Source organism: Selaginella moellendorffii, unplaced genomic scaffold (genome assembly GCF_000143415.4).
Source record: "Selaginella moellendorffii unplaced genomic scaffold, v1.0 SELMOscaffold_69, whole genome shotgun sequence".
Lineage (NCBI taxonomy): Eukaryota > Viridiplantae > Streptophyta > Lycopodiopsida > Selaginellales > Selaginellaceae > Selaginella > Selaginella moellendorffii.
Genome location: NW_003314330.1, coordinates 520,724 through 543,548, shown reverse-complemented (window position 1 = coordinate 543,548; position 22,825 = coordinate 520,724). Strand labels below are relative to the sequence as shown.

Genomic DNA, 22,825 nt, shown 5'->3' with positions numbered 1-22,825 from the left:
AAAAGGAGTCTGCAAAAACCCCCCCCCACGACGGCAGCGCACGCTACACAGGTTCGGTCATAAATCTCCAGCTCTGGTTCATGGCATTTTATCTTCTTTGAAACTCAATAATTTGATAATACAACCTTTTGTATAGTTTGAAAAATGTTGTTTTAATTTATATTTGATAGTTTTAGGACTATATTGTTTTCTTATATAACATCATTACAAATATTACTAAGGTTTCTATTATTTCATACATGGCTTCTTTAAATCACTCTTTGTGTTACATGACTCACTATGGAAGATGCCCTTTTTGTGTGGTATTTTGTTACTCAGACTGTTTTTGATCTTTTGAAATTTACATTTAATTTCACTTCATTCAAATAACATGAAGCTATATTGTTTTGGAGGTAAATGTTTCAAATTTTGCATTGAGTACTCTCGTGTCATAGAAGGAACCAAATAGTAAGCTTCACTTAATTACTTTCCACTCTCAAAAGTATCTATCTTCAAAAATAAATTAGACCATCTTCATCAAAGAGTTGCTTGTAAATGTAAACTCTTTTGAAACTTAGTTGTTTTTTTGAAAATTCTCTTTTGTAACCACTATTTATAATGATCACATAAACTTATGATATTGGTCTTTGGCATGCATCCTCAATCCACATCAAACTCAATGGTTATAATCAGTATCTTGTTTTCTATTTTTAATTATGCATCATTTAGGGAAAGTGAATGAGAAAGTTGAGACTCTTACTTTGATATTGTTTTTTTGCAATTTAACTTTTAATATCATACTCTCCTTGACTCTTCTCACATCTTAATCAATTCCTTTATATAATTCTTTACTCTTTTTAATCACTCATTTAAGTTAGAAATTGAACTAATTTTTAAGATTTTATTGTTGAAAGGAAGAGAGACTACAAAACTAAATAAACTACTAAAATATGATATTCCCATGTCTAAATTTGCAATTTCACTTTGTATTTAGAGTGTTTAATATAAATTCATTTTTTCTTCTTTGTGTTCATAATAATCTTTACATTCTATAGATATACCTAATTAGTAGATCTAGATACTTTCCATAAATAGCCCATGGGACTAAATGGGACTAATATATAGAGAGTGATAGCAAGGGTGTTTGGCAAATATAGTACGTTATTATATAATAATATTAAGGGACTAGTGCATAGTACACAAAAAGTTCATATTAAGCTAATGCAAGACTAAGTATGCTCAACAATAAATACATAGGAGTTTATATGTTATTTTTATCTAGTTTATTAGCAATTGAACAAGAGGAACTAATAAAGGGAACCAGTAGTACCGATCTCCTATCATCGTGGCAATAAAAGAGGAATATTTGAAAGGACTTGCAAATAAATAACTTTCAATACTCAAAGTCACATTCACGACACACTTTCCCCCTTTGAAAAGATTAATATCCTCATCAATGAATACTCTAGTCTGGATCATTGCCATAAAAATAACTCTAGAAAAGTTTTATAATGTTCACACTTTGTAAGAAATAGATCAACTTAAATCTGTTTTGGGACTACAAAAGATGATATACCCTATCTACAAGTGATATAGAAAAAAAAACCAAAGGCCCCTCATGAATAATAAACTAAATTTATTGCAAAGGTTTAGATAGACTATTATAAATAGGCAGTTGGAATTATTTACACAATCATGCCCTTTTAATAGAATTAAAAATATTAAAACAGAAGTGGGTGATTGTGAGATACAAATCCCAGAGCCCCAAAAGTGGAGCCGAAAGGATGCCATGTGGTAGTGGCCGAAGTAGAAGCCAAACAAGCATAACACGTTTGAACAAGCTTGAAGCGAGCAATAAGTGAGTCTTTAGAAAAGGAACCCAAGAGGACAAACACATGACATGTAGAAATGTCAAGATGGACCTGAGATGAAGTCTGAAATGGACTCGAAATAGAGTCTGAGATGAAGTTTGAGATGGAGTCCGAGATAAAGTCCAAAATGAGCCTAAGATAGACTTGAGATAGAGTTTAAGATGGAGTCTGAGATGGACCTGAGATAGAGTATGAAATGGAGTCCTAGATAGAATCTAAGATGGAGTCTGAGATGGACTTGAGAAAGAGTCCAAAATGGATCTAAAATGGAGTTTGAAAGGGAATTCAATAGATGCCATTCTTAGAGCTAGCAAGCCCTAAGTTTGGAATAAGATTTATAGAGGTTGTGAGTGAGACTTCTCCAAGTGGTCAGTGGTGTGGTTAAATGATTAAAGTAGAATGGAAAATTTAGTTGTTTACAGTAATGTAACTAATTGATAATAGCATCTTATGACTAAAAATTTCACTATGCATACAAAGTGTTAAAGCCAATTTGCCAGGTTTAGATGATGAATAATATCAAAGTCATAGATAAAGATATCTTAGATACATTGAATTATTAGTGAATAAATCTTAGATTAAAATACAAAAGTTATCCAACTAAGTTATTATCTAATAAACTAGTATAATATAGTATAGGAACCACTAAGATAATTAAATTTTAAAGACATAGGATGAACTATCCAACATAATTCAATAGCTACCATAAAAAAAACTCAATAATAAATCTTAACTACCAAATATTGGAGATAATATGCCAAATAACGTATTAAAAAGATAGTTCAAAGTACATAAAGTATTATTGTCTAACAAACAAGATGTTAATGTATCACCTTAATCTATCAAAATTAACCTTAGCAATAATCAATATATCAGAATGAATGTTATAAGAGTCAACAAACATTTATTATCTGCTAGATATTACATTAGCCAATCTGAATAAAATAATACTAAAGAACTAAAGTTACTAAAATAAACTTCAATAACATCTTACTAATATGTTTTTTATTCTTTCAGTTCTAATGCTCATTATTTTATTTATTAAGAGTTGTCAAGGAAGGCATTTTAGCTTATTAGCTTTGATATTCAAGTTAGTTTTTACATCTACTAATCATTGGTGATGATTAATTATCATGAGTCTTGCATCAATTGACTTCAATGCTAAACAAGAATTCCTAGTATAACTCATAACATTCTCTTTGATATATCTATAAGCCAAACTTATAATGCAATTGTTAATAAATAGCATATTTACATTAATCTAAAAGCTAAATATGACAAAACTATACTCAACAAGTAATCACCAAACTGATCCTCTATAAATACATCTATTCATATCAAGATGAAACTCATTTCATAACAAGTGCAATAATAATCATCAAGATTGATATAATCCCAACTCAAATCTATAAGGAACTTGCAACTCTAACATTGTCATGAATGTGATTGTGGCTATTGAAAGTTATTTGTCGACAAGTCTTTTTAGATATTCTTTCTTTACTGCTACAACGATACGAGATCAATATAGTTCCCTTTTCAGTCCCTTTTGTTCAAGTGTTAGTAAATTGTGCTTAATATCTATACTTAGCCAAATGAATATAAAGTAAGAACTCCTATATGTTTTTTGTTGAGCATATTTGACATAACTTTTAGTTATCTTTTGCTTTGTCTTGCACTAGTTTGACAAGAACCCCCACAATATTGAGCTTTTAGTAAGGCTTTTTTTGTTTATACTCGCATTTTTACCCTGGTCTACAAAATAGTGACCAACAAACAAAAACAAGAACATAGAAAAATAAAAGAAAGAATAAAAAAGAATAAAAAGAGAATAAAAGAGAACTCACCCTAAAGGTGTGAGTAAGGATAGATATATGTCACTCTCTCAACTCTACTTTACACAAATAATAATAGGTGGGAGAAAAAATAATTAATTCAATACAAATGCATACAACAGTGAGTGGGGGTTGTTTTCTAGCACGTTGAAGTGTTACTTATATACTACATGATTTTATAACTATTTTTAATTGCTTCACGTTTGTCTATAATGAGTATTACTTAAGTTAGGTTTGTCTTCTTTGGATGCCTAACCTTAAGTATAACTGCATTTCACCTAATCTTTCTTATTTTGCTCTGCTTGGGATAATCCACAAAATAAAACATTTACCTCTTCATCACTCCCCCATGACAGAGCTACTGTTTGTTCTTAGGCAATTGGATTTTCCAAATCCTACTCTAGATTGTTAAGCTTGGTTTTCATAGTGACATGCTCAATGCTTTGCCATAGATCGTCAAGTTCTTGATGCATGATTTGATTTTCTTGGTCGAGCATTGCGATGTGCTAGTCTTGGTGGCTGATACACTTTGCATCTATGGATGTGGAACTAGGGATTGCACTCTTGAATTCTTGGATTATGTAACGCTGATGATTTTGCTTGCCCATGACTCCATGACACTTTTTTGGTGATTATCTTGAGGTAACTCAAGACTTGCATACAGTATTTTGTTGTTTCTTCATCTTCTACTGATTGCATCAGTTCGTCAATTGGCTGCTTGCCTCCTCCCTTGATGTGTTGAGTGAGCTCCTCCATAAAGCTTCAGATTATTGGCTTGCTTGGCTAACTCATATTCTTGTGAGTGAAGGTGTAACTAGCCTTGACCTTGTGTTTTTGTGGCATCTACTGCTGCATAGCTGTCTTATCTTGTTAGATTGATCCACTGAAGGTGCATCACTATCAGATGTATAAGTGGATTGGAGTTCCGATTCACCTAGACCCTGCTTTGTCCTCTTTGTCCCGTTGAGTTTCTTAACTATGATCTTCTTGGCCTAAACTCACCTTATTGGATGTATCTACAGCTAATTGTTTTATAACATCTATAAGCGCATTATGTGTTAGACATTGTGGCCTAAGTTGTGGAATTTCTTTCAGTCCGTTTGTGTATTCATCCCTTCTCTGATGCTCAGAGAGATTTGTATCGACATTGGAGTTGTTTCTGTAGACGTAAATGAGTCATGACTCTGTTTCTGATTCAGGAAGTCTCACAACTTAAATTTTTGGATCTAGGCGGAGTTTCTTTTTGAGGGGAGAATTTTCCTCACTTGAATCTATATCATTGGGATTTTTCTCTGCATCCACATCCCTCACTATCTCCCTCAGAGGAGATACTAAAGGTGGTGGCTCAATGACAAGGTGAGGCATGGGATTCTCCTGAGTAGTGTAATGCTTGTAGATGTGCCGTAAAAAAAATGAAGACTCCCATCTTTACTTGCCTTCCTGTAAGGGAACATTCTTCATTTCGGCCATAAATCCATTGTAGGCAAAATGAGTTATGTTTATTTGCTATCTAGTCTTGATAACTTCCAATAGGCAAGTTATATTAATGTTGGCATTTTGCACAACCGTCCTCTCGTTGATGATGGCACAAAACACCTTAAGCTTAGCATGATAGTCAGGCTTCAAGTAGGTGAAGTTGCCTCTTTATCCAGATATGTAGTTAGGAAGAATGTATTAATCAGGCATGTGATCCTTCTTACTCATCATGATTATTTTGCCCTCATTGTTTAGGCAAAAAATCTGAGCAAATTGGGTGAGTCCAAAGGGATAAACTTATCCGCAAAAGAGAAACACATGCTCCATTAGGTATTACTTCTATATGAGTTAGATCTCTTGCTCAATTGATATTTCTCCTTCAAGTAGTTACACATAGGCAAGTAACCTAAAAGCATTAAACCAAAACTTGTTATAGGGAGAAAACACAAGTTCCCTAGACAACTTTACTTAGCCATAATCAAGCTCCTTGTCACCGGATAAGATTTCTTCCACATGCTTGTTTTGCCTAGGCATTTTTTCCCTTTGTGGAGATTTGTAGGCAAAACACTCAATATTAGGCAACCGGGAAATGTAGTGCGGTGCCAATAGAGATGCCCAAGTGAGATCTTGCATCAACAGTGTTTCGAGGGTGGAGATGACAGCTTGTGGCGGTGGTGTGAGGACAAAATCACTTTGCCTAATCGAGAGTGCACTCAACCCAATAGGTGGCGGCAATGGCATTTGCTTTTGTGGGGCCCTAAACAGCATTTGAGCTACTGCACATTGCTTCGGAGCTAATCTTGAAGTGTCAACACTATGAGACACAAATCCCAGAGCCCCAAAAGTGGAGCTAAAAAGGTGCCCCATGGTAGTGGCCGAAGTGGAAGCCAAACAAGAGTAACATGTTTAGACTAAAAACTCCAACTTGGATAGTTGAGAGTAAGAGTGGAACTCCCAACAAAGTGCTCGAGGAACAAGCACGAAGCAAGCAGTAAGTGAGTCTTTAGAAAAGGGAAACACGAGGACCAACATATAATATGTGGAGGAGTTTGAGATGGACCTGAGATGGAGTTCGAGATGGAGTCCGAGATAGAGTTTGAGATGGACCTGAGATGGAGTCCGAGATGGACCCGAGATAGAGTCCGAAATGGACCCAAGATGGAGTCTGAGATGGACCCGAGATGGAGTCCAAGATGGACCCAAGATGGAGTTCGAGATGAACTCGATATGGAGTCCAAAATGGAGTCTAAGATGGAGTTTGAGATGGAGTCTGAGATGGACTCGAGATGGAGTCCGAGATGGACCCGAGATGGACCCGAGATAGTGTTCAAGATGGACCTGAGATGGAGTCCGAAATGGACCCGAGATGGAGTTTGAGATAGAGTCCAAGATGGAACTGACACCAAGACCTTGACCTCCCAACAATGCAATCGAAGCAATGCAATCCTGCCAGTAAAATCCCCATGCCATGGTTGGCGAGTAGACAATGTGGAGCAGCTTCCAGTAAGACATTTTAAAATCCTTTGTTTACAAACCCTCGATGATTTTGAAATGATCATGATGCTATCATCAGCCAACTCAACAACCAGATGGATAAGCCAATGATCTGGTGTTTCTTCAAACATCCAAAGGGAACTGGATGTGACAATGCTTTGGCATTTGGAGAAAGTCAATAAAGAAGCAATGTCCAAGAACGTTCTAAATGGTGTGACCTTAGCACAAAGGCTTGTTACCGGTAGGCAAGCTCTCTGAATAGCTCGATGCAATCAAGACCATAGCTAAAACCTTATTCTCTCAAGTAATCAAACATTTGGGCCATCGTGAGTATGAGCAAGGTATCGGAGATGCTCATGCAGATGCTATGGTCACAGCAGACAGTCTTCAAGGATAAAATCTTTGAGCGTATTTGGGTTTAATACTAAACTATGTAAAAGACTTATGAAATCTCCGCATCCATCCTGGTTTTGTGATGCATCTCTGCAAGCCCTATCCATTTACCACAAGCTGCAATGCAACATTCTAGTATCCACTGTCCACTTAGACAGCCACTCCAGAATGTATAGTGGCGGATATAACAGTAGCGATGGGTCAGGTATGGAGCTACCTCGAGGCAGCGTAGCAGATGTCAAACGCGTCGCGATCCCAGCCCAAAATCCTCTGGCCTTTCACTTTCACAACCGGGAAGCAGGAGAGTCCTTAGCGATGACGAATCCCAATGTCAGCAACTCTTCACTACACATGCCACTTGAACATGGTTGATGGATCACAGGTAAGGCCGCGATCAGCATAAGTACTTCTTTCTCTTTTGCTATTGCTATATTTTCAACGAATTCTTATATACCTCTTTGATAAGCTAAACAGAGTGGAAAGCTGCAAAACGACACCTTGACAAGGAATTCTAGCAGTCCTTTCAATTGCGAGTAAGCATGTTTTTGTGGTATTCTCTGCAAATGATAGAGCATGTGTGAAGGAACTACTGTGAGGACGTGATTCATTTGAGCTGAGGATTCAATTTAGTTTCTTCCTTTTTATCAAACGGCTTGGATGACGAATATTTAAGGTGGTTATGCCTCAGGATTGGCCAAAATATAACACTGGCCAAACCCAATTGAACATATTAGGCACAGTTTCACCAGGTGGTGTGAACCGATTAATGAAGGATAAAAGCTATGCTTTTATCTTTTCTCAATCAACTTTGTTCTTCCCTTGATCGACTACACAGGGAAGAACTAATCTTGTGATCGCTCATAGGCTCAGCAAAGTCCAAGCAGCGAATCATGCTCCAACAAACCAAATGCATATACAAGGTAGAAATTTGTGAGATTTGCATTAAATGTTTCTTTTCTTTTTGAAAAGATGTGTATCCACAATGTAATGGATGCCAATACAAGGTCCACTTCTGCCAACTGAGGAGCATGGGATCTAACCTACCTCACACACTCAAGGGCTATCATTGGTCCTTCATGTTGGTTGTCTTCTTGATCACACCCTCACAGCCACTATAACCACTCCATTTCACAAAGGTAGTAAGCCACTTTTTGCAGCTGCTGGCCAATGGAAAACCTTTCAAATTCTTGTCCCCTTTAGTCTTCAATCTTGAATACACATGCCTTTCACCAATGCTAATACATGTTTTTTGGACCAGCTAGAGAATGTATGGCGTGCAATTCGTAAAAGGGTGAGTGTTACTGCGGTAGATTTCACTCACAATACAGTGTCCATGTGGCAGTTTTCTATTGGTTCGGCATTAAATGTCATTTGGATGCCTCATGGATGCCCCATGGATGCCCCATGGATGCCCCATGGATTCTGGCCGATGGGTCAATGATGTCCCCATAATATGAACAACGTGTTACACATAGATGCCACATATCATCAAGTTTGACCCCATGACATGGGGATTCATTAGGTCATAGGGTTTAGGAGACGCTTCTTTGCCTTAGCGCCTTGCTTTAGTGCTCTGTTATTCGGCATGTTTCTTGGTAGCAGATATGGAAGGTAACTTGGTTTGTTAGTGAGTGGTTTGAAATGTTTTTGTGGGCAGTGTTGGAAGTGGCTTTGATTTACTACTCAATTGTTCTCTATAGACTTTCAAGTTCCTACCATGAGTATAGTTCCCTCCCTAGTTTACTTCAAATTTGTGTCACTGAAACTTTTTCTTCCAGGTTTACTAGAAGATGTGGAGGAAGATGAGGTGGATGGCCTTCCATTCAATTTTAGCTATGGTTCCAGTATGGATAGTGACAACGATGCTCTCCCAGAGGTTTGTTTAGTTTCCAGCCTTCTAGATTCATGATTTGCACGTTTCTAGGCCTTCTATAATTTTTTGCAATCGAGGGGATTCAGTAGTCTAGCTGCATTTGGCACTTGGATGCACCTGAAGATCCTCGAGACTAAGACTACTGCTTACCTCGCATGCTATCTTAGAATTTCCAAGCCAACACTATACAAATACATGCGGCTTGTCGATCCAAATTGGAGAGGTGTATATTATAGAGTACCACCCGAAGAGGTACTTCATCACGTTCGAACTAACAATGCCATGAATCAAGGTGGCACAAACTGGGGGATTATCAATTCCCGATCTAGCTGTCGAACTAGAGGATACCGATTTAGCCGACGCCAAATTCGTGAGGCCTTAGCCACTCACGATCCAAGTAGGCTGGAACAGAGGCACATGACAAGGATTCGACGACGGATTTATAGGAATGAAGAGGCTTATGCACTTTGCCATATGGATTGTGAGTATTCTTTCATTTCTACTTTTTTTTCAACACATGTGGTAACATGTTTATTGTAGCATATTGCAAGCTTGTAAGCTATGGTTTCTATGTAGATGCCATTATTTGCGGGGCAACTCATTATATTGTAGCTTGCGAGCTAGCTACCTCCAAAGAATCCCATACAATATTTAACACATATGCGCAGGCTGTTCGTTGATTTGGAAGGCCCAAGCGCATCCGGAGCGACAATGCTCCAGAGCACAATGAGGTTGAGAGGGACATGATCCGCTGTTGGGGTCCTGCAGCTAGGAGCTTCATACGTGGGACATCAACACGTAACTAGGTACTCACAGCGTTAGAGTTTTTCCAAATAAGGACTCATAGGACTAAATCAAATTTGTTTTACAGCACATAGAGCATTTGTGGAGAGAGCTCTTTGAGCGCGTGGTGTGGTTTTATAAGCACCTTTTTGAGTCCATAGAAGATATAGGAATTCTCGATGTATCTAATCCATGGCACAACCAGAGTCTACGTTGTGTCTTTGCTCCGTACCTCAAGAAGGATATTTCACACTGGGTTGCAACCTGGAACCTCCATGAGGTCCGTCCGTATCGATGTGGTGATTACTTCAGACTATCTCATGTTCCTGCAAACTTATTTCAACCGATGGAACACAAGCTTGGGTAACAATTTTGGTAATGTTACAGAATTCCTAATAAAATGTGCTTTTGTAGGATTATGCCGGCTGTTGGTGGAAAAGATATTGAAGACCTTCTCGGACCATTTCTCTCTAATGTCGAAGGTGCAACTTTGTCAGAGGTAATCTTTAGAGCAAGAATACAACAATTTCTTTAAATCTATTTTGTTGTGCTTGGCTACCTTATACGCTCTTGGCACTGTTCGAAACCAGGCATTTTTGATGCATCGGGAGGGACTCAACTTAGACGAGCAATATCTACTTCATTTGGATCTAACAATGGAGTGTGCAATGGCTGATGTTGCGGGTGTAGATCTTCCACTTTACATCGAGAGTGCCTTGCCTACAGCAACACCAGTGAAGCGACGAGCTTTGGAAAAATTATACTTGGCCATACTCGGAGAAAATTGAGTGTTCTTTAGTGTACATTTCAAATTTAAATTCAATTTTTGATTTGTTCAATTTTAGGGTTCCCACGTTTGGGATTAGGGTTTTCACCAAGTCCTACCCATATTAATTGTGCCTTGGATACGGGGCAATTTCATTTTATGACATGATTTTGTCGATGGTTCGTTCATTCTTCCAATCGATTCGTGTCATCTAACCGGAGGCAAGGCTTCTAGTGCACACTCCCCCGATCGCAAGACCACCGCCCAAGCGAGAGCGCCACAGCTGTGATGGTGGGTAGCTTCTCCTCAATCAGGTTTGCATAACCAATCCTTTGTGGTTTCTAGGCTCGAAGCAAGAACGCCGCACGCTTCAACAGCAGTAGACACTATGGAAACACCTCGCGAGCACGCAGCCAAGCACTCGATGTTCCGCAATCGGTACAGCCAACAGTCCCGCGAGACACATGCCAGCCACTTGATTTTCCAAGCTCCGTAGCAAGGACATCAACTCCAACAGCATCCCATCCACAGCTCCCGACTGCATTTGAGCAAGCAGAGCACCGCCTAACATTGCATACATTGCAACATATGCGGAACCTCCAACATGTTTCATTCTCCTCGCCTTCCTTGGAAAGTAGCAGCCCGAGCATTCAAAATGAGCAAGTCCGGACACCTCATGCCCACGGTGTTGTCCAATCTGGAACGTTGCCACCAACACCAACACCAACTAGAGGACGTGCTCACGGAATCCCATATAGTGCCACTGCTACCAGCCCCGCAACTCCACCAACCGCTACTACTCTCGCAACTCCATCTACCGGTACAAGTGCCAGTACCTGGCCATCTACCTCCCGAAGCAACAAGCGGTCTAGCTCGGTAAGTTTTTCATTTGTACCCGTTTTTTTTTCCATGTGTTTTTCTGCGTAGGGTGAGTTGACAATGCCTCACACCAACGAGCTTATAGTTCCCCATCAGCATTCCACAACTACTCCCAAGGATCGACATCATCATCTAGTGGAGCTTTGACATCCAGATATGTTCAAGCTGACCCTCAAGGCAGGCTGCCATGTGAGCCACAGGTATAACATGACCCCATGCACTCTTCTTTTTTTTCTTCTTTGGATTTGTTTAACTCATTTTTGTTTCACTGTGCTAGACTCTCTCACCGCTTGTGGCTGCAGTGCACACCTATGCCGATAACAATCGGCAGTCCTTATGTTGTCGTCGTGGACGTCGTGGCAGTCAATCTAAAGTCATTGGTGGGATGTCGTCTACAACACCCTTGGTCCCCCGGCCGTTCACCACAGTTCTTGTCACCAAGTGGATTGCAATCCCAAAGACTTGGCATGTACACTTATATGGGCGGAAAAGAGAGCCATCTGTGAAGGTGACGGAACTTGACGAGCTGGCAGTGGACCTCCCAGAGTGTCTCATATGGGGTGGCTTATACTCTAGTATTCCTTTCCAGCCCGGCACAGCCCAACATGCGATTCTACTATCACTCCAAGCCTCAGGAATTCAACCTTCATCCATGACCAACCCAGGAGCATTTGTCCGGCGTGCAAGGCAGTCCAATGGTGGTGAGGCCCATGCCGAGTCTGCAAAATTTGGCCTCAGCTCTATCCGGCCTTGCTACTGGCCTCCTCAAACATCATGGGGAGCTATAGCAAACAAGGCCAATGGCAATCGGGCAACAGTTATATATTTATACAATGTTATGGAGCATCTTACTGACAAACATTGGCTAAGTTATCAAAAACAGGCCCGAGCACTCGAAAAAAAGGATGTTCGTGAACGTAAGTCATTTTTTTTTTAAGTTCCCTCCTCACAAATATATGTTGTGGTCTTTGCAGTTGTAGCTGCTACAAATACCTTGACTGCAAATGATGATCCAAGGCCAGCCACGTAGGAACCAAACCCTTGCGAGAATAATGAAGAAGAAGACTCTGCGGATGAAGAGGACATTCTTCCATTACCGGAAGAAACTCTCCCCACACAAAACAACATGGACATTAGCGGAGTCGAAGAACAAGGTGATGGTGGGGATGAACCACACCAAGGATCTCCAAAGACATCCTTGTCACTAGAGATAGTGGCTCCAGGCCATGCGGCTGGTAAGAAGCATTAACATAAATGAATATTTTCTTCATTTTCTAATTTCTGAGTGCAGATAGGCCAATGGTAGTGTATGACAGTGATGGCGGAGGCCTTGAAGACCATGGTGTGCCTCCACCCCCCTTTCTAGAGGGAAGTAGCTCCACTCCGTTTACGCTTATGGAGTTGCTTGACAACTTTTCTACAGTAGAGTAAGATAATTGAAAATTGTGGTATTGAAAATTGAACTAATGTTTGCATGTAGATTGTTGGAGCATCAATAAAGATGGATTGATGCCACCAATGCATTTAATGAAGCTGTTCAGTTAACCACTCAGGATAGTGCCAACTTTATCATGCTGCAGATTGAGGAGGTTTCTGCCTTACAGGATGCCACCACAACCCTTGACGTGAGGGCACAGGGGGATGCTGAAGTTCTCTTACAGGTGCAATGGCTGAAACACAAGCTTCTTGGTTGCTTTGCCGTGGAGAGCACAAGTGACGAGGAGATGCTAGACGCTATTGCTAAACACCCTGAATTCCATTGGGCTGGCGGTGAAATATTTCTGCGGCACGTGCTTTTCAACCAAGCCATGCCTCATTGGCAAGATTGGGAGAGTCTTTTCCTTAAGCTTGGCCTTTCAGAAGCACAGTACGAGGATGTGTTTTGTGACAACACAATCCAACAGCTCCTTGCTGAAGTAAGTATTAATGTGCCTCCTTCAATTCTTGAGTCCACAATAGCATGGTTCATTGAGAAAAGGTACGTGTATCTATTTCTTAGCACTTAATACCATCTTATGGTTTTGTGCAGGGACCTACGTAGGAATTGGGCGGCTGCACAACAATTGAGAGAACTATTTGACACTGTTGAAATACTGTATTGTAAGTTCTCTCGTTTTTGCATCGAGAAGGCCATGCTTCGGCCATACAGACTTGCTCGTACACGTTTGAGGCCGTCTCGCATTCTGGTAAGCAATGGATTGCCTATGAATTGGAGTTACCTCACTTGTCCTTCTAGATTGCACCAAACAATGAATTCAGTTGTTTCCAATTCGCCTTCAATACTAATCTCCGCACACCGAATTACAAAGTGGTCTATACGTCTGAGATTGGAGGAGCTTTGGTGTGGGAGGAATCCACAATAAATGTGGGTGGGCCACATGCAAAAGCCATTAGGGAGGCTGTTTGCCAGATTCTAGGATCGGTAAGTCTAATTTTCACTTGGCTCACTAGAGTAATTTTGTGTTACAGACGCGTGGACTGTTTGTGCTTAGGGAAGGAGCCACATATTGGCATCCCAGGATGCCAGTGCATTCTAGGACGTTGCGACAAGAAAAGCGAGATGTGGTAAGTTAAGTTTAAAGCACAAGTTTTATATGCTCCTCACTTTTATATGCACAGGCTATCTTTGTGGGATGGTTGCTATTCCAAGCGTTCGAATGTAATGCACAGGTTTCTCGCGGGTGTACAATTGCAACATTGGCAATTGCAGCTGGAAAGGTTCCAAACGAGGATGGACGACTTGCCCGAGGAGGACTATATGAGATGGACCTCAAAGCATGCGCGTCGCATATCTGGAATGCACTCAACCAATTGTGAGGTGCATCAAGCCTAAAGGAGGAGGGCAATCGGCGCAAGTCTGTGGATTCCATCCTAGAGAACCCTGCAATTACTGACTACAATGCAGTGCTTGAGTCTAGACTCACCGAACTTGGTGAAGGTTATGAGCAAGCTGTGGAGGCATGCGTGGCTGCGGTGGTTTGGCATTACCTATTCATCGAGCCAAACGTAGTGGGAGACTTACTCCAAGATGGCTTCCAACACTCAATGCGCATGGAAGCTCGTCAAAGGCCTTACAAGAGTCCAGCATTGCTAGGTGGGCTTTCACTCATTGGGACAGATGCTTTGTTACAGGTCTTCCGGGTAAGGACGATCATTCCTCCTGCGGAGTTCATCAACTGCCTGATCTTTGATCAGGACTTTGGAGAGAACTTCCGCAGCTGGATTGTGGACATCATTCAAGGTAACTATTTACTTTCACAAACAACTAAAACTCTTGTATGTTTGAACATTTTATAGATATGAGCCCGAAAGAGTTATCCAAGTTCCATCACTTTGCGGTTGATTCTCCAGAGTTCCGACCGGGAGAGCCTATTTGGATCCAAGTTGAGAGACAGAGTACATCATCTACTCGATTTCCCAGGTTCTCCACATGCACACGAGAAGTTTTCTTCCCTTTAACATACCTGTCAAAGGAGTGGACCAAACACAAGATCCACTGGGCACTCCAAAATCCAGAGAGCTTGTATGGATTGGGCTAATGTTGTGGAAGTAATGTAGACACTTTCACAATAAAAATAGATAATTGTCTTGAAATATGTTTCACACTTTGAAAGAGACTCTTTCCAGTTCATTGGCAAAGTTAAAGGTAAGAATATTCAAAATATTCCACAAATGCCCATTATAGGCACTTGCGGCCCTTGGTACCCTTTTGGCTTATGCTTGTCTCACCAAGGGTAATCACTATAGCTTCCAAAGCAGCTCCCAATTTAGGTTCTGGGTCAAAACTATCGAGCTTGGGTGCTACATGATGCCCATCCTCGCTTGAGGAACTCTCAACTTGTTTGGTAGAACCAAAATCACCCTCTGGGTCTGTGAACTCGTCCTCGCTTGCATCTCGAGTAGTAACATATCCCTCGCTGTCGCTTTCTTCAGCAGGACCTTTCCCCTCGGTGATTGACACAAGATTAGAAGTAGTCTTGGGCTGCCTTGTCAAAGGGATTGTCGAGCCTTGAGAGGAGGAGGCATCATATAGAATCCTCGGTCCTGTCCCCTATTGGATCCATTGTTGTGCCTCAAAGAAGTCATAAAATCGTCTCCAGTTTGCCATGCCAGGAGGAAACCCAGAAACCTCAAACATTGCAAAAGGGTTACACCATATAGGAAATTATTACAAATCTACTCTTACCAAAGTGAGCACGAGCTTCCAATCCCTGAAAACTTCAGTTCTTCGGCCGCAGCACACGGCATACATTGGATAGTTTTGCCCCATGCTTGGAAACCCTTTTTACAAATTTCAAAATTTGAAACGGTTATGATTGGAAAATATTGTAAGTGTCCATTGTCATTGCTCTTCTCACCTAAATGTTACTACATGCAATTGCAACTTCCATATTCTCAAATCTCCTTCAGCATGCTCCTCTTGAGAGAACTCTAGGTCCAATTTGAAACAATTATAATTGGAAAATGTTGAAAGTGCCTATTGTTATCCTGAATGTTACTACATGCAATTGCAACTTCCACATTCTCAAATTTCCTTTAGCATGCTCCTCTTGAGAGAACTCTAGGTCTAAACATCAACACTATGCACCTTTGCATAGTACACAATTGAAGTATGAACCCCACCAATTCATCAAATTGGTTAGACTTCAACCTACTTTTGAGTCATATGCAAATCTTCTAAGCATCATGGTACAAAACTCAAGTGTTGAGAGAGCTACATTGGAAATCAATTGCAACGAAAGATAAACTCAATGAGATCCATTAAAGACATGACTCCAGATAGTATATATCCATGGCTTTGCAATGGAGCTAGATGGAGTTCACTTACGTTTGTTATGAACACTATGTTAAAAGAGGTGTGCCCAGGTGTGACTCAATTTCCAACATTTTCCAGCTATGAGAGCCCAGGAGTTCTTCGCATCCATGGTGAATGCACCTCAAGAATCACAATGCAAGACAGAGGAAGCAAGAGGATTCAACGATTGCCTAGACGCTGCGGCGGGTAACAATGGGAGCATCGATGATTGCGAGCAGCACAGCGGCGGTCGGCAATGTGGGGAGGACACGGCGATGGCTGTTGATGACGATCAAGGCTGCCATACTCCCAAATTCTAGATGGAGTTCACTTACGCTTGCTATGACACTATGTTAAAAAAGGCGTGCAATTTGTAAATGCATTGCAACAAAAGATAAACTCTTGCCATGAGCACCAAGAACTTGCTCGAATGCATGGGATGAATGGGTCTATGGGCCATGAATGGCTCCATTCCATACATAGCATGGGTCATTGCTATGGGCATGATGCCCCATCCGGGGCATAAGGATTGGATATTCATAAAATATTCTATGCCTGTGTTTTTTTCACACTCATAATACACATGGACCAATAGCAAGCATACACGTGGTGTGAGTGAAATCCACCGTTGTAAAATCCACCCTTTTACAAATTGCACGCCATAGAATGCAATAGATGCCTATGGAAAACCTTCTCAAACTCATAACTTTAGAATGGACATAAAACATCGACTCTGACAGCATCAAGCTCAACACCTTAAAAAATATTGCCATAATCATCCACCTCAAGTGTGTTACGTTCAAAAATCAATTACCACTGTTATTCATCCCTCAAGTGGTTAGAGTGAAGCTGTCCTATAGTAGAATGAAACTGAATCTACATGTTGAACCAGCATAAAATACAGAATATTACTTGCATTATAAACGTTGACTAAAGTCGTGTCTAGCACGGCGGGCGAGTAGATATCCACCAGAGCATATTTGAGAGCGAGTTCCCATCGTCATGTCCTTTGAGTGCCAAAGTGTTCTTGAGAGCCGCCTTTGAATCCCCAGAGACTGCCTCGAGAGCGTAGGCAAATCCCTTCCATCCATCTGCAACATTTGCGAGCTCCACTCTGGGCCATGTCCACTGCACAACTTCCCGGACAAAACCTTTGTCGTCGAACAGCTTCTCGGTGATGGGAGTGAGAGGAAGAACCTGGATCCCAACCCTGCATTCCCTGCTCTCGGCTGGAGCAAACCACAGTCCTGTGTCTCTCTTGTTGGCCCATAAAACTCCGATGACCCGGTTGTCTCTCGCAAACTCCTCCTCGTAGATCGAAGAATCGGAGCTGGAAGGGACGAACCAGAGTGATTTCGCTGCATGAATCTCCAGAGCTGCGAGTGTGAGACCGTGGTTGATGAGTCCCACGTCCCCAAAAGCCATGCCAAGTAGCGCCGCCGAGTAGTACGCATTCACAGCCTCGCTGGTGCTTTCCTGGTTGCGACCATCCGCGAATTCCGTCAGACCCCCAGCCCAGGAATGCATGAGCCACAGGTCGAAGCACCGCAGCCTTGGAAAGCTCGAGCCTTCCTTCCTAAAAGTCATGTAGTCTCCCACCAGAGTGTAGAGGTGGTCACGGTACTTCCTGGCCCAGGCATTGTCGATCTTGGCAAGAACAGCTCCAGCGTAGACGAAGTAACCCCAGTGGTAGTGATGATCGTTGTAGACTCCATTTCCAAAGTCGGCCCCCGGATCTCTGGCTCCCTCCCGGCTCACCAGACCCCCCCACTTTGCATCAAAGACTATCCCGTTTCTCGCAAAGCTCCCGTCGAGCCATGGCGTGACGGCCTCGTCGAGAAAGCTTCTCAGCTTCGGTATCACTCCATAGTGGCCAACTTCCTCGGCTATGAGCGCCATCCTTGCAGCTCGAGCAGCGGCCTTGCCGTAAAAGTAGCTCGAGTTGGTAGAAATCTGCGAGAGCTCGTGTACATCTCTGTCCAAGGCGTGCTTGATCTGGTCGCGAGCGAAGCTGTCCGAAATGCCACAGTCCGAGTACCACGCAGACGAAACCGACCTCGGCTCCAGCGACCACTTGTCACCCACGACGCCTTCCAAGCTTCCATCGATGCTGGAGTAGACGAGATTCGACACCCGGCAGGTCGACAGGCTTGGAGAAGCCATTATCTCCTTGTGCATCGGTAAGCACAGCATGAGAAGCTCTCCCCTTCCGCGGCTCTTCCACTCGAAGCCCATGCTGAAAGGCCTGTCAAAGGTTGCATGCCCTCTCACGGGATATCTTCCACTGAAAGTGTCCAGGACCCCTTCGCTTTCAGGACGAGGAACCAACGCCAGCCGCAAAGCACCCGAGAAAGGTCTCTTGCTTCGCACAGCCGACACTCCATCCTTGACAATCTCCATAGCCGAGCTAGAGTAGATGCACCAAGTCTGCCTGTTGTTGAGAACTAGGCGATGCTTGGTATTGTCGGGGCTTGATGTGAGCTCCAAGATGGCATGAATCGTTGAGATGGTCACTGGTTCATAGTTGGAGCTAGAGATGCCACCCTTGAAAACCAGCGTCACGTATGGACTTCCACGAACTAGAGGAACCTTGAGGCGCTTGCCTGGAACTTCCAGCGCTACCGAAAGATCGTCGTAGTGTGAGATGACGTGTGGGACGTTGCCTCGGCCATGAGAAATTGTGATGTCCTGCGTGAATGCCTGGATGATGAAGGCTGGAGAAACGATCCTGGCTGGATAGCAGATCGTGAAGGCGCCTGGCTTGGACTGAACAAGGTATGGATGAATGTACTCTGGCTGTGATCCATCCTTGAGAACGTAGTTGAGCCAGAAGGAGTTGGTCGGGAATGGGGCTTTCTTGAGCTCCTCGCTCCAGAAATTTGATGGATCTCCAGCCGCGGTGTTGGGGACCGATGCGAAGAGCTCCGATGCGTGGCGGTGGTGATCGAATATCGCCGACATCATCGATTCCTCGGTCTGCCGGGCGAAATCCTGGTGAAATACCGATCGAAATATCGCTCTAGATTTCTCTCACCTCGCCAGTGGAAGAATACGGATCGATGTGGAGCTTGCGGAGGAGGCGATCGAGAATCCTGTGCGCGGCCAGCTTGATCGCCTCGAGCTTCTTCCTCCTCCGCGCGCCTTGTTCTTCCTGGAGGAAACGAGGAAAGAAATGAGCAAGACCTAAGAAAGGCTATAGCATTTCTAGCTATAGCCTTTTGAAACGTTCAACAGCGTTTCTACACGCTTCTTTCCATCTTTCGACAACGCGTTGATAGAAATGCTAGCCTATCCTACCTTCTCGCATAATCTAGCGATCGTTTGGATCAAATTCTTTAGCTTGCCCATGATCGTGGTGAAATCTTCTTTCATCAAAACCGCTATATAAGAATCATGGAGCGTCGCTTCGACGATCGTGTTGGTTTTACTTTGAATTAAAGCAAGTGTAGAATATTTTAATTTCGAAAATGTGCAATCTTTCGTTGCCTGAGAGATTCGAACTCTCGCGGGAAATCCCATGTACTTAGCAGGCACACGCCTTAACCACTCGGCCAAAGCAACTTAGTCATGAGAATGACAAAAACCTGCCAAAACTCAAATTTAGATATTGTCTTTCCAGCAAAGAGCACATTGGTTTCATGGTGTAGTTGGTCATCACGTCAGTCTAACACACTGAAGGTCTCCAGTTCGAACCTGGATGAAGCCAAGGCTTTAGTTTTTGGCAATTTCATTGATACCATTAGCTTTGATATCTTGGACACTTGCTGCGGAGTTTATGAAGAGAATCCCCCGGCTTGCAAGCATGTCTCGTACTAGGACGGAGTGAGGTTTTGATATATAGCTATGTTGTGGAGAAGGATTTATAGTAACTCTAGTAGCTCTCCTCTTCCACGGGCCTTCTGAGGTAGTACCTCAAGCAATTGGTTAAAACCTGTGATGATGTTGAATTAAGGAAAGGAAGAAAGAAAGAATGAAACTACTTCCATACCTGGGACAGCGATTTGCTCAGAGCTTTCCCTCCATAGCTAACATGAAACTTGTCTTTTGCAATTAGACCCTGGATGAACGAAAAAGTATGATGCATGATGAGATCTGTATAAGAGAGTGTACCTCAGTATCCATTTCAGCTGATTCGACAGACACGCTAATATCATTGATGATTTTGAGAATCTCAATCATGAGACCAGGTTTATCTGCGGTCTCAATTGTCAGTAAGCTGCAGCACAAAGAAGAGAACAAACGCAAACGTAAAACAAAATAATCAAGATGAGCTTCATCTTCTCACCTTTTATCTGAACCATCTTCTTTGATGGTGATAAAAGTTTGAATCTCTTGCTGCAGCCGATAGCCAGAGTTTCGAATGCATACAGGAAATCCAAGTAGACTATACCTTCTTCGGGGGTTTAATGCCGAAAGCTTCTCCCATGGCTAATCGAGCACTCGACTCCTGCACAAACATCAAATGAAATCCTCAAAGAACAGAGAAAACGAAATCGCCATACTGGATGGTACTTCAAGAGGTTGTCAATAATCGTCAGGCGAATGGACTCCAGCAGCTCAGGATCCTCAACCTTCCGACCATTATCCCTGCCAAAGCAAGGATGAGAGATCAAATTGGAAGCATCCAAATCCAAATCTCTCTATAATCCCTGAAAACACCGCTCGCTTTCTATTATAACAGCAGAGAGCGTCGTATCTAAGACGGAATAATTATCCAACTCAAGAAAAATGGGACTTTAAGTAGCTTACGCGCGTGTGATGGAGAACCTGTTGCGCCTGGTATTTCCAACCATCTTAACGTTCCCCTTGACCACAGTTAATCCAAGATCTCGCAGCGATTTCATCTGAACAGAGGAAGAAACAGCTTACTTCTCTGTTATAGAAAAATTAAGAGATGACACTCACCGTGTCAAGCAGTGCCCCAAGCCGATCGCCAAAGCTAACTTCGACAACAGTGGTGTGAGGATCAGCATCCTGGTCGATTACAACAATAGGCAATGGAACTTCCTCCTCTTCAACTTCCTGGAAAGCATGCTTAAGCCTCGAGAAGATAAGATCGAGCTATTCACCTTTTTGGTTGTCGTGGATTCACTTGATAGCGCACAGTAAATCCTGAAAGAAGACAATCCAGTAGAACTTTACTTGAAAAAAAAAAAAAGAGCTACACACCTTTGGTTCGTCGACAAATTCAAGAACTGACCGAGCCTGGGAGAACTCCAGCTGCGTCGGCCGCGTAATTCGTGGAGGAAGAGCTGCTGCCTGGCGGAAATTTTGCACGGGAGTGTCGCGCAGCAGCTCCCAAGCATCGCCGATGCCATGATTCCTGGCGAGCACAGAGGAGAAATCAAAATGCGGCCTCGCCAAAGCCAGCACGCGAGAGAGGAGGAGACGATAAGGAAGAAACAGTACAATGCGTGGGGTGCCGGAGCGATCAAAGAGGAGAATATCAAACCCCAGAGCCGAGAATCCGGATCGGCAACAGAGAAACCTGACGAGCTAGGACTAGCCGATCCGCTCGACCGAGCGAGCGAGCGAGCGAGCGCGCGCCCGACCGCTTGAAGCTCTCGCCCCCTCCACAGAGACTAAACGCAATCCCTAATGTCCAAAGCGCAGGGATCCAACGATCCAGATGATGCCAGCGAGGCAAGGGTAAAAGGTAAAAATATCACGTTCGAAAATATGCTTTTGGCATCTTCTTATCTACATGAGAAATACAGCATTGACAAGGGATTGGAAGCTTGCTAATTGTTCTTTAGTCCCATGTCTCTGGCCACCTTTGAATCATAGTTTGGTTCCTATGATAATTGGAACCATATGTTTGTCAAAGGAATTTCTACCGCATATTAATATCTCAAGGTCCCAAGCTAGAAATCCAATCCAGGCTTTGATCTCTCAAATTCCAGGGCTCATAGAAAAACAAGGAAGAGATGGCAAAGATCTCAAGCATTTCTTTCGTAATCCTCCTTAGCATTGCTCTTTGTGTTGTGGCTTGCAAGGTTCCCAAGGGATATACTTCGGACAAATTCCAAATCTTCTGGCAAGACCGGCTCAACGTCACCGATTTCATCCTCATCTTGGGCCTCACAAACATTGGGACCGGGATCACGCCGGTCAGCGGCCCGTACGGCACGATGATCGTGTTTGACGACCCCGTTACCGTGACCCCGGACTTTAACTCCAAGGTAATTGGATCAATCCGTGGGACTGGCAGTGTGTGTAAGCTGGATGGGCTTAGCACTTGCTGGGCGTTCACAATCCGGCTCACCGAAGGGAAATACAAGGGAACGCTCACGTTTTCTTCCGAGATTGATCCCACCAAGAAGGATGTTGCTCCAATCTCTGGTGGAACTGGTGATTTTCTCTTTGCACAGGGATTCGCGAGCAGTACTCCTGTTGATATAAGGACGACCAACACGACTTACAGCGTAGATTTGAACGTCTTCTGGCCTCCATTTGAGTGATAGCAATGGAATAACTATATGCCATCTCAACGTATTTTATAATTATGAAGTTATTGATTAAATTAAAAGCTTGCAAAAGTTTGATACTTCTCGTCTTCTTTCTTTTCTTCGTCTGTGTATGAGTGTCATTCTGAAAAAGTTGGCGGAGACTCACATCCTCTATCCTTCACTTCTAGCAGGTAAATACTACCAAAAGATTGAAGATGAGTGAGAGTGTGTAAGG

At 42.6% G+C, this 22,825-nt stretch overlaps 3 protein-coding genes and 2 non-coding genes across 6 annotated transcripts; 2 read left to right on the top strand and 3 right to left on the bottom strand.

The window, feature by feature from the left end:
- Positions 1–17,001: 17,001 nt before the first annotated feature.
- LOC9653503 (probable endo-1,3(4)-beta-glucanase ARB_01444) lies at positions 17,002–19,372 on the bottom strand. The gene is made up of 2 exons (XM_002985587.2): positions 19,176–19,372; positions 17,002–19,117 (listed from the first exon to the last, which is right to left on the bottom strand). Exon 2 carries the CDS (start codon positions 19,103–19,105, stop codon positions 17,084–17,086), a length of 2,022 nt encoding a protein of 673 aa, XP_002985633.2. The 5' UTR covers positions 19,106–19,117; positions 19,176–19,372; the 3' UTR covers positions 17,002–17,083.
- Positions 19,373–19,621: 249 nt separating this feature from the next.
- TRNAS-GCU lies at positions 19,622–19,702 on the bottom strand. The gene has a single exon. It is a non-coding gene; the product is annotated as a tRNA-Ser (tRNA).
- Positions 19,703–19,773: 71 nt separating this feature from the next.
- TRNAV-AAC lies at positions 19,774–19,847 on the top strand. The gene has a single exon. It is a non-coding gene; the product is annotated as a tRNA-Val (tRNA).
- On the bottom strand, positions 19,807–21,749 carry LOC9653830 (ACT domain-containing protein ACR12). 2 transcript variants are annotated; one of them, XM_002985586.2, is made up of 11 exons: positions 21,551–21,749; positions 21,311–21,464; positions 21,211–21,253; positions 21,047–21,163; positions 20,891–20,985; positions 20,644–20,728; positions 20,532–20,588; positions 20,427–20,476; positions 20,252–20,357; positions 20,130–20,198; positions 19,807–20,072 (listed from the first exon to the last, which is right to left on the bottom strand). In XM_002985586.2, exons 2-11 carry the CDS (start codon positions 21,457–21,459, stop codon positions 20,013–20,015), a joined length of 831 nt encoding a protein of 276 aa, XP_002985632.2. In that variant the 5' UTR covers positions 21,460–21,464; positions 21,551–21,749; the 3' UTR covers positions 19,807–20,012. The 2 variants fall into 2 exon arrangements, with proteins under 2 accessions (XP_002985632.2, XP_024515392.1); XM_024659624.1 differs by having other exon boundaries at positions 21,594–21,747.
- LOC9653502 (dirigent protein 11) lies at positions 21,740–22,602 on the top strand. The gene is made up of 2 exons (XM_002985689.2): positions 21,740–21,790; positions 22,138–22,602. Exons 1-2 carry the CDS (start codon positions 21,740–21,742, stop codon positions 22,600–22,602), a joined length of 516 nt encoding a protein of 171 aa, XP_002985735.2.
- Positions 22,603–22,825: the final 223 nt, after the last annotated feature.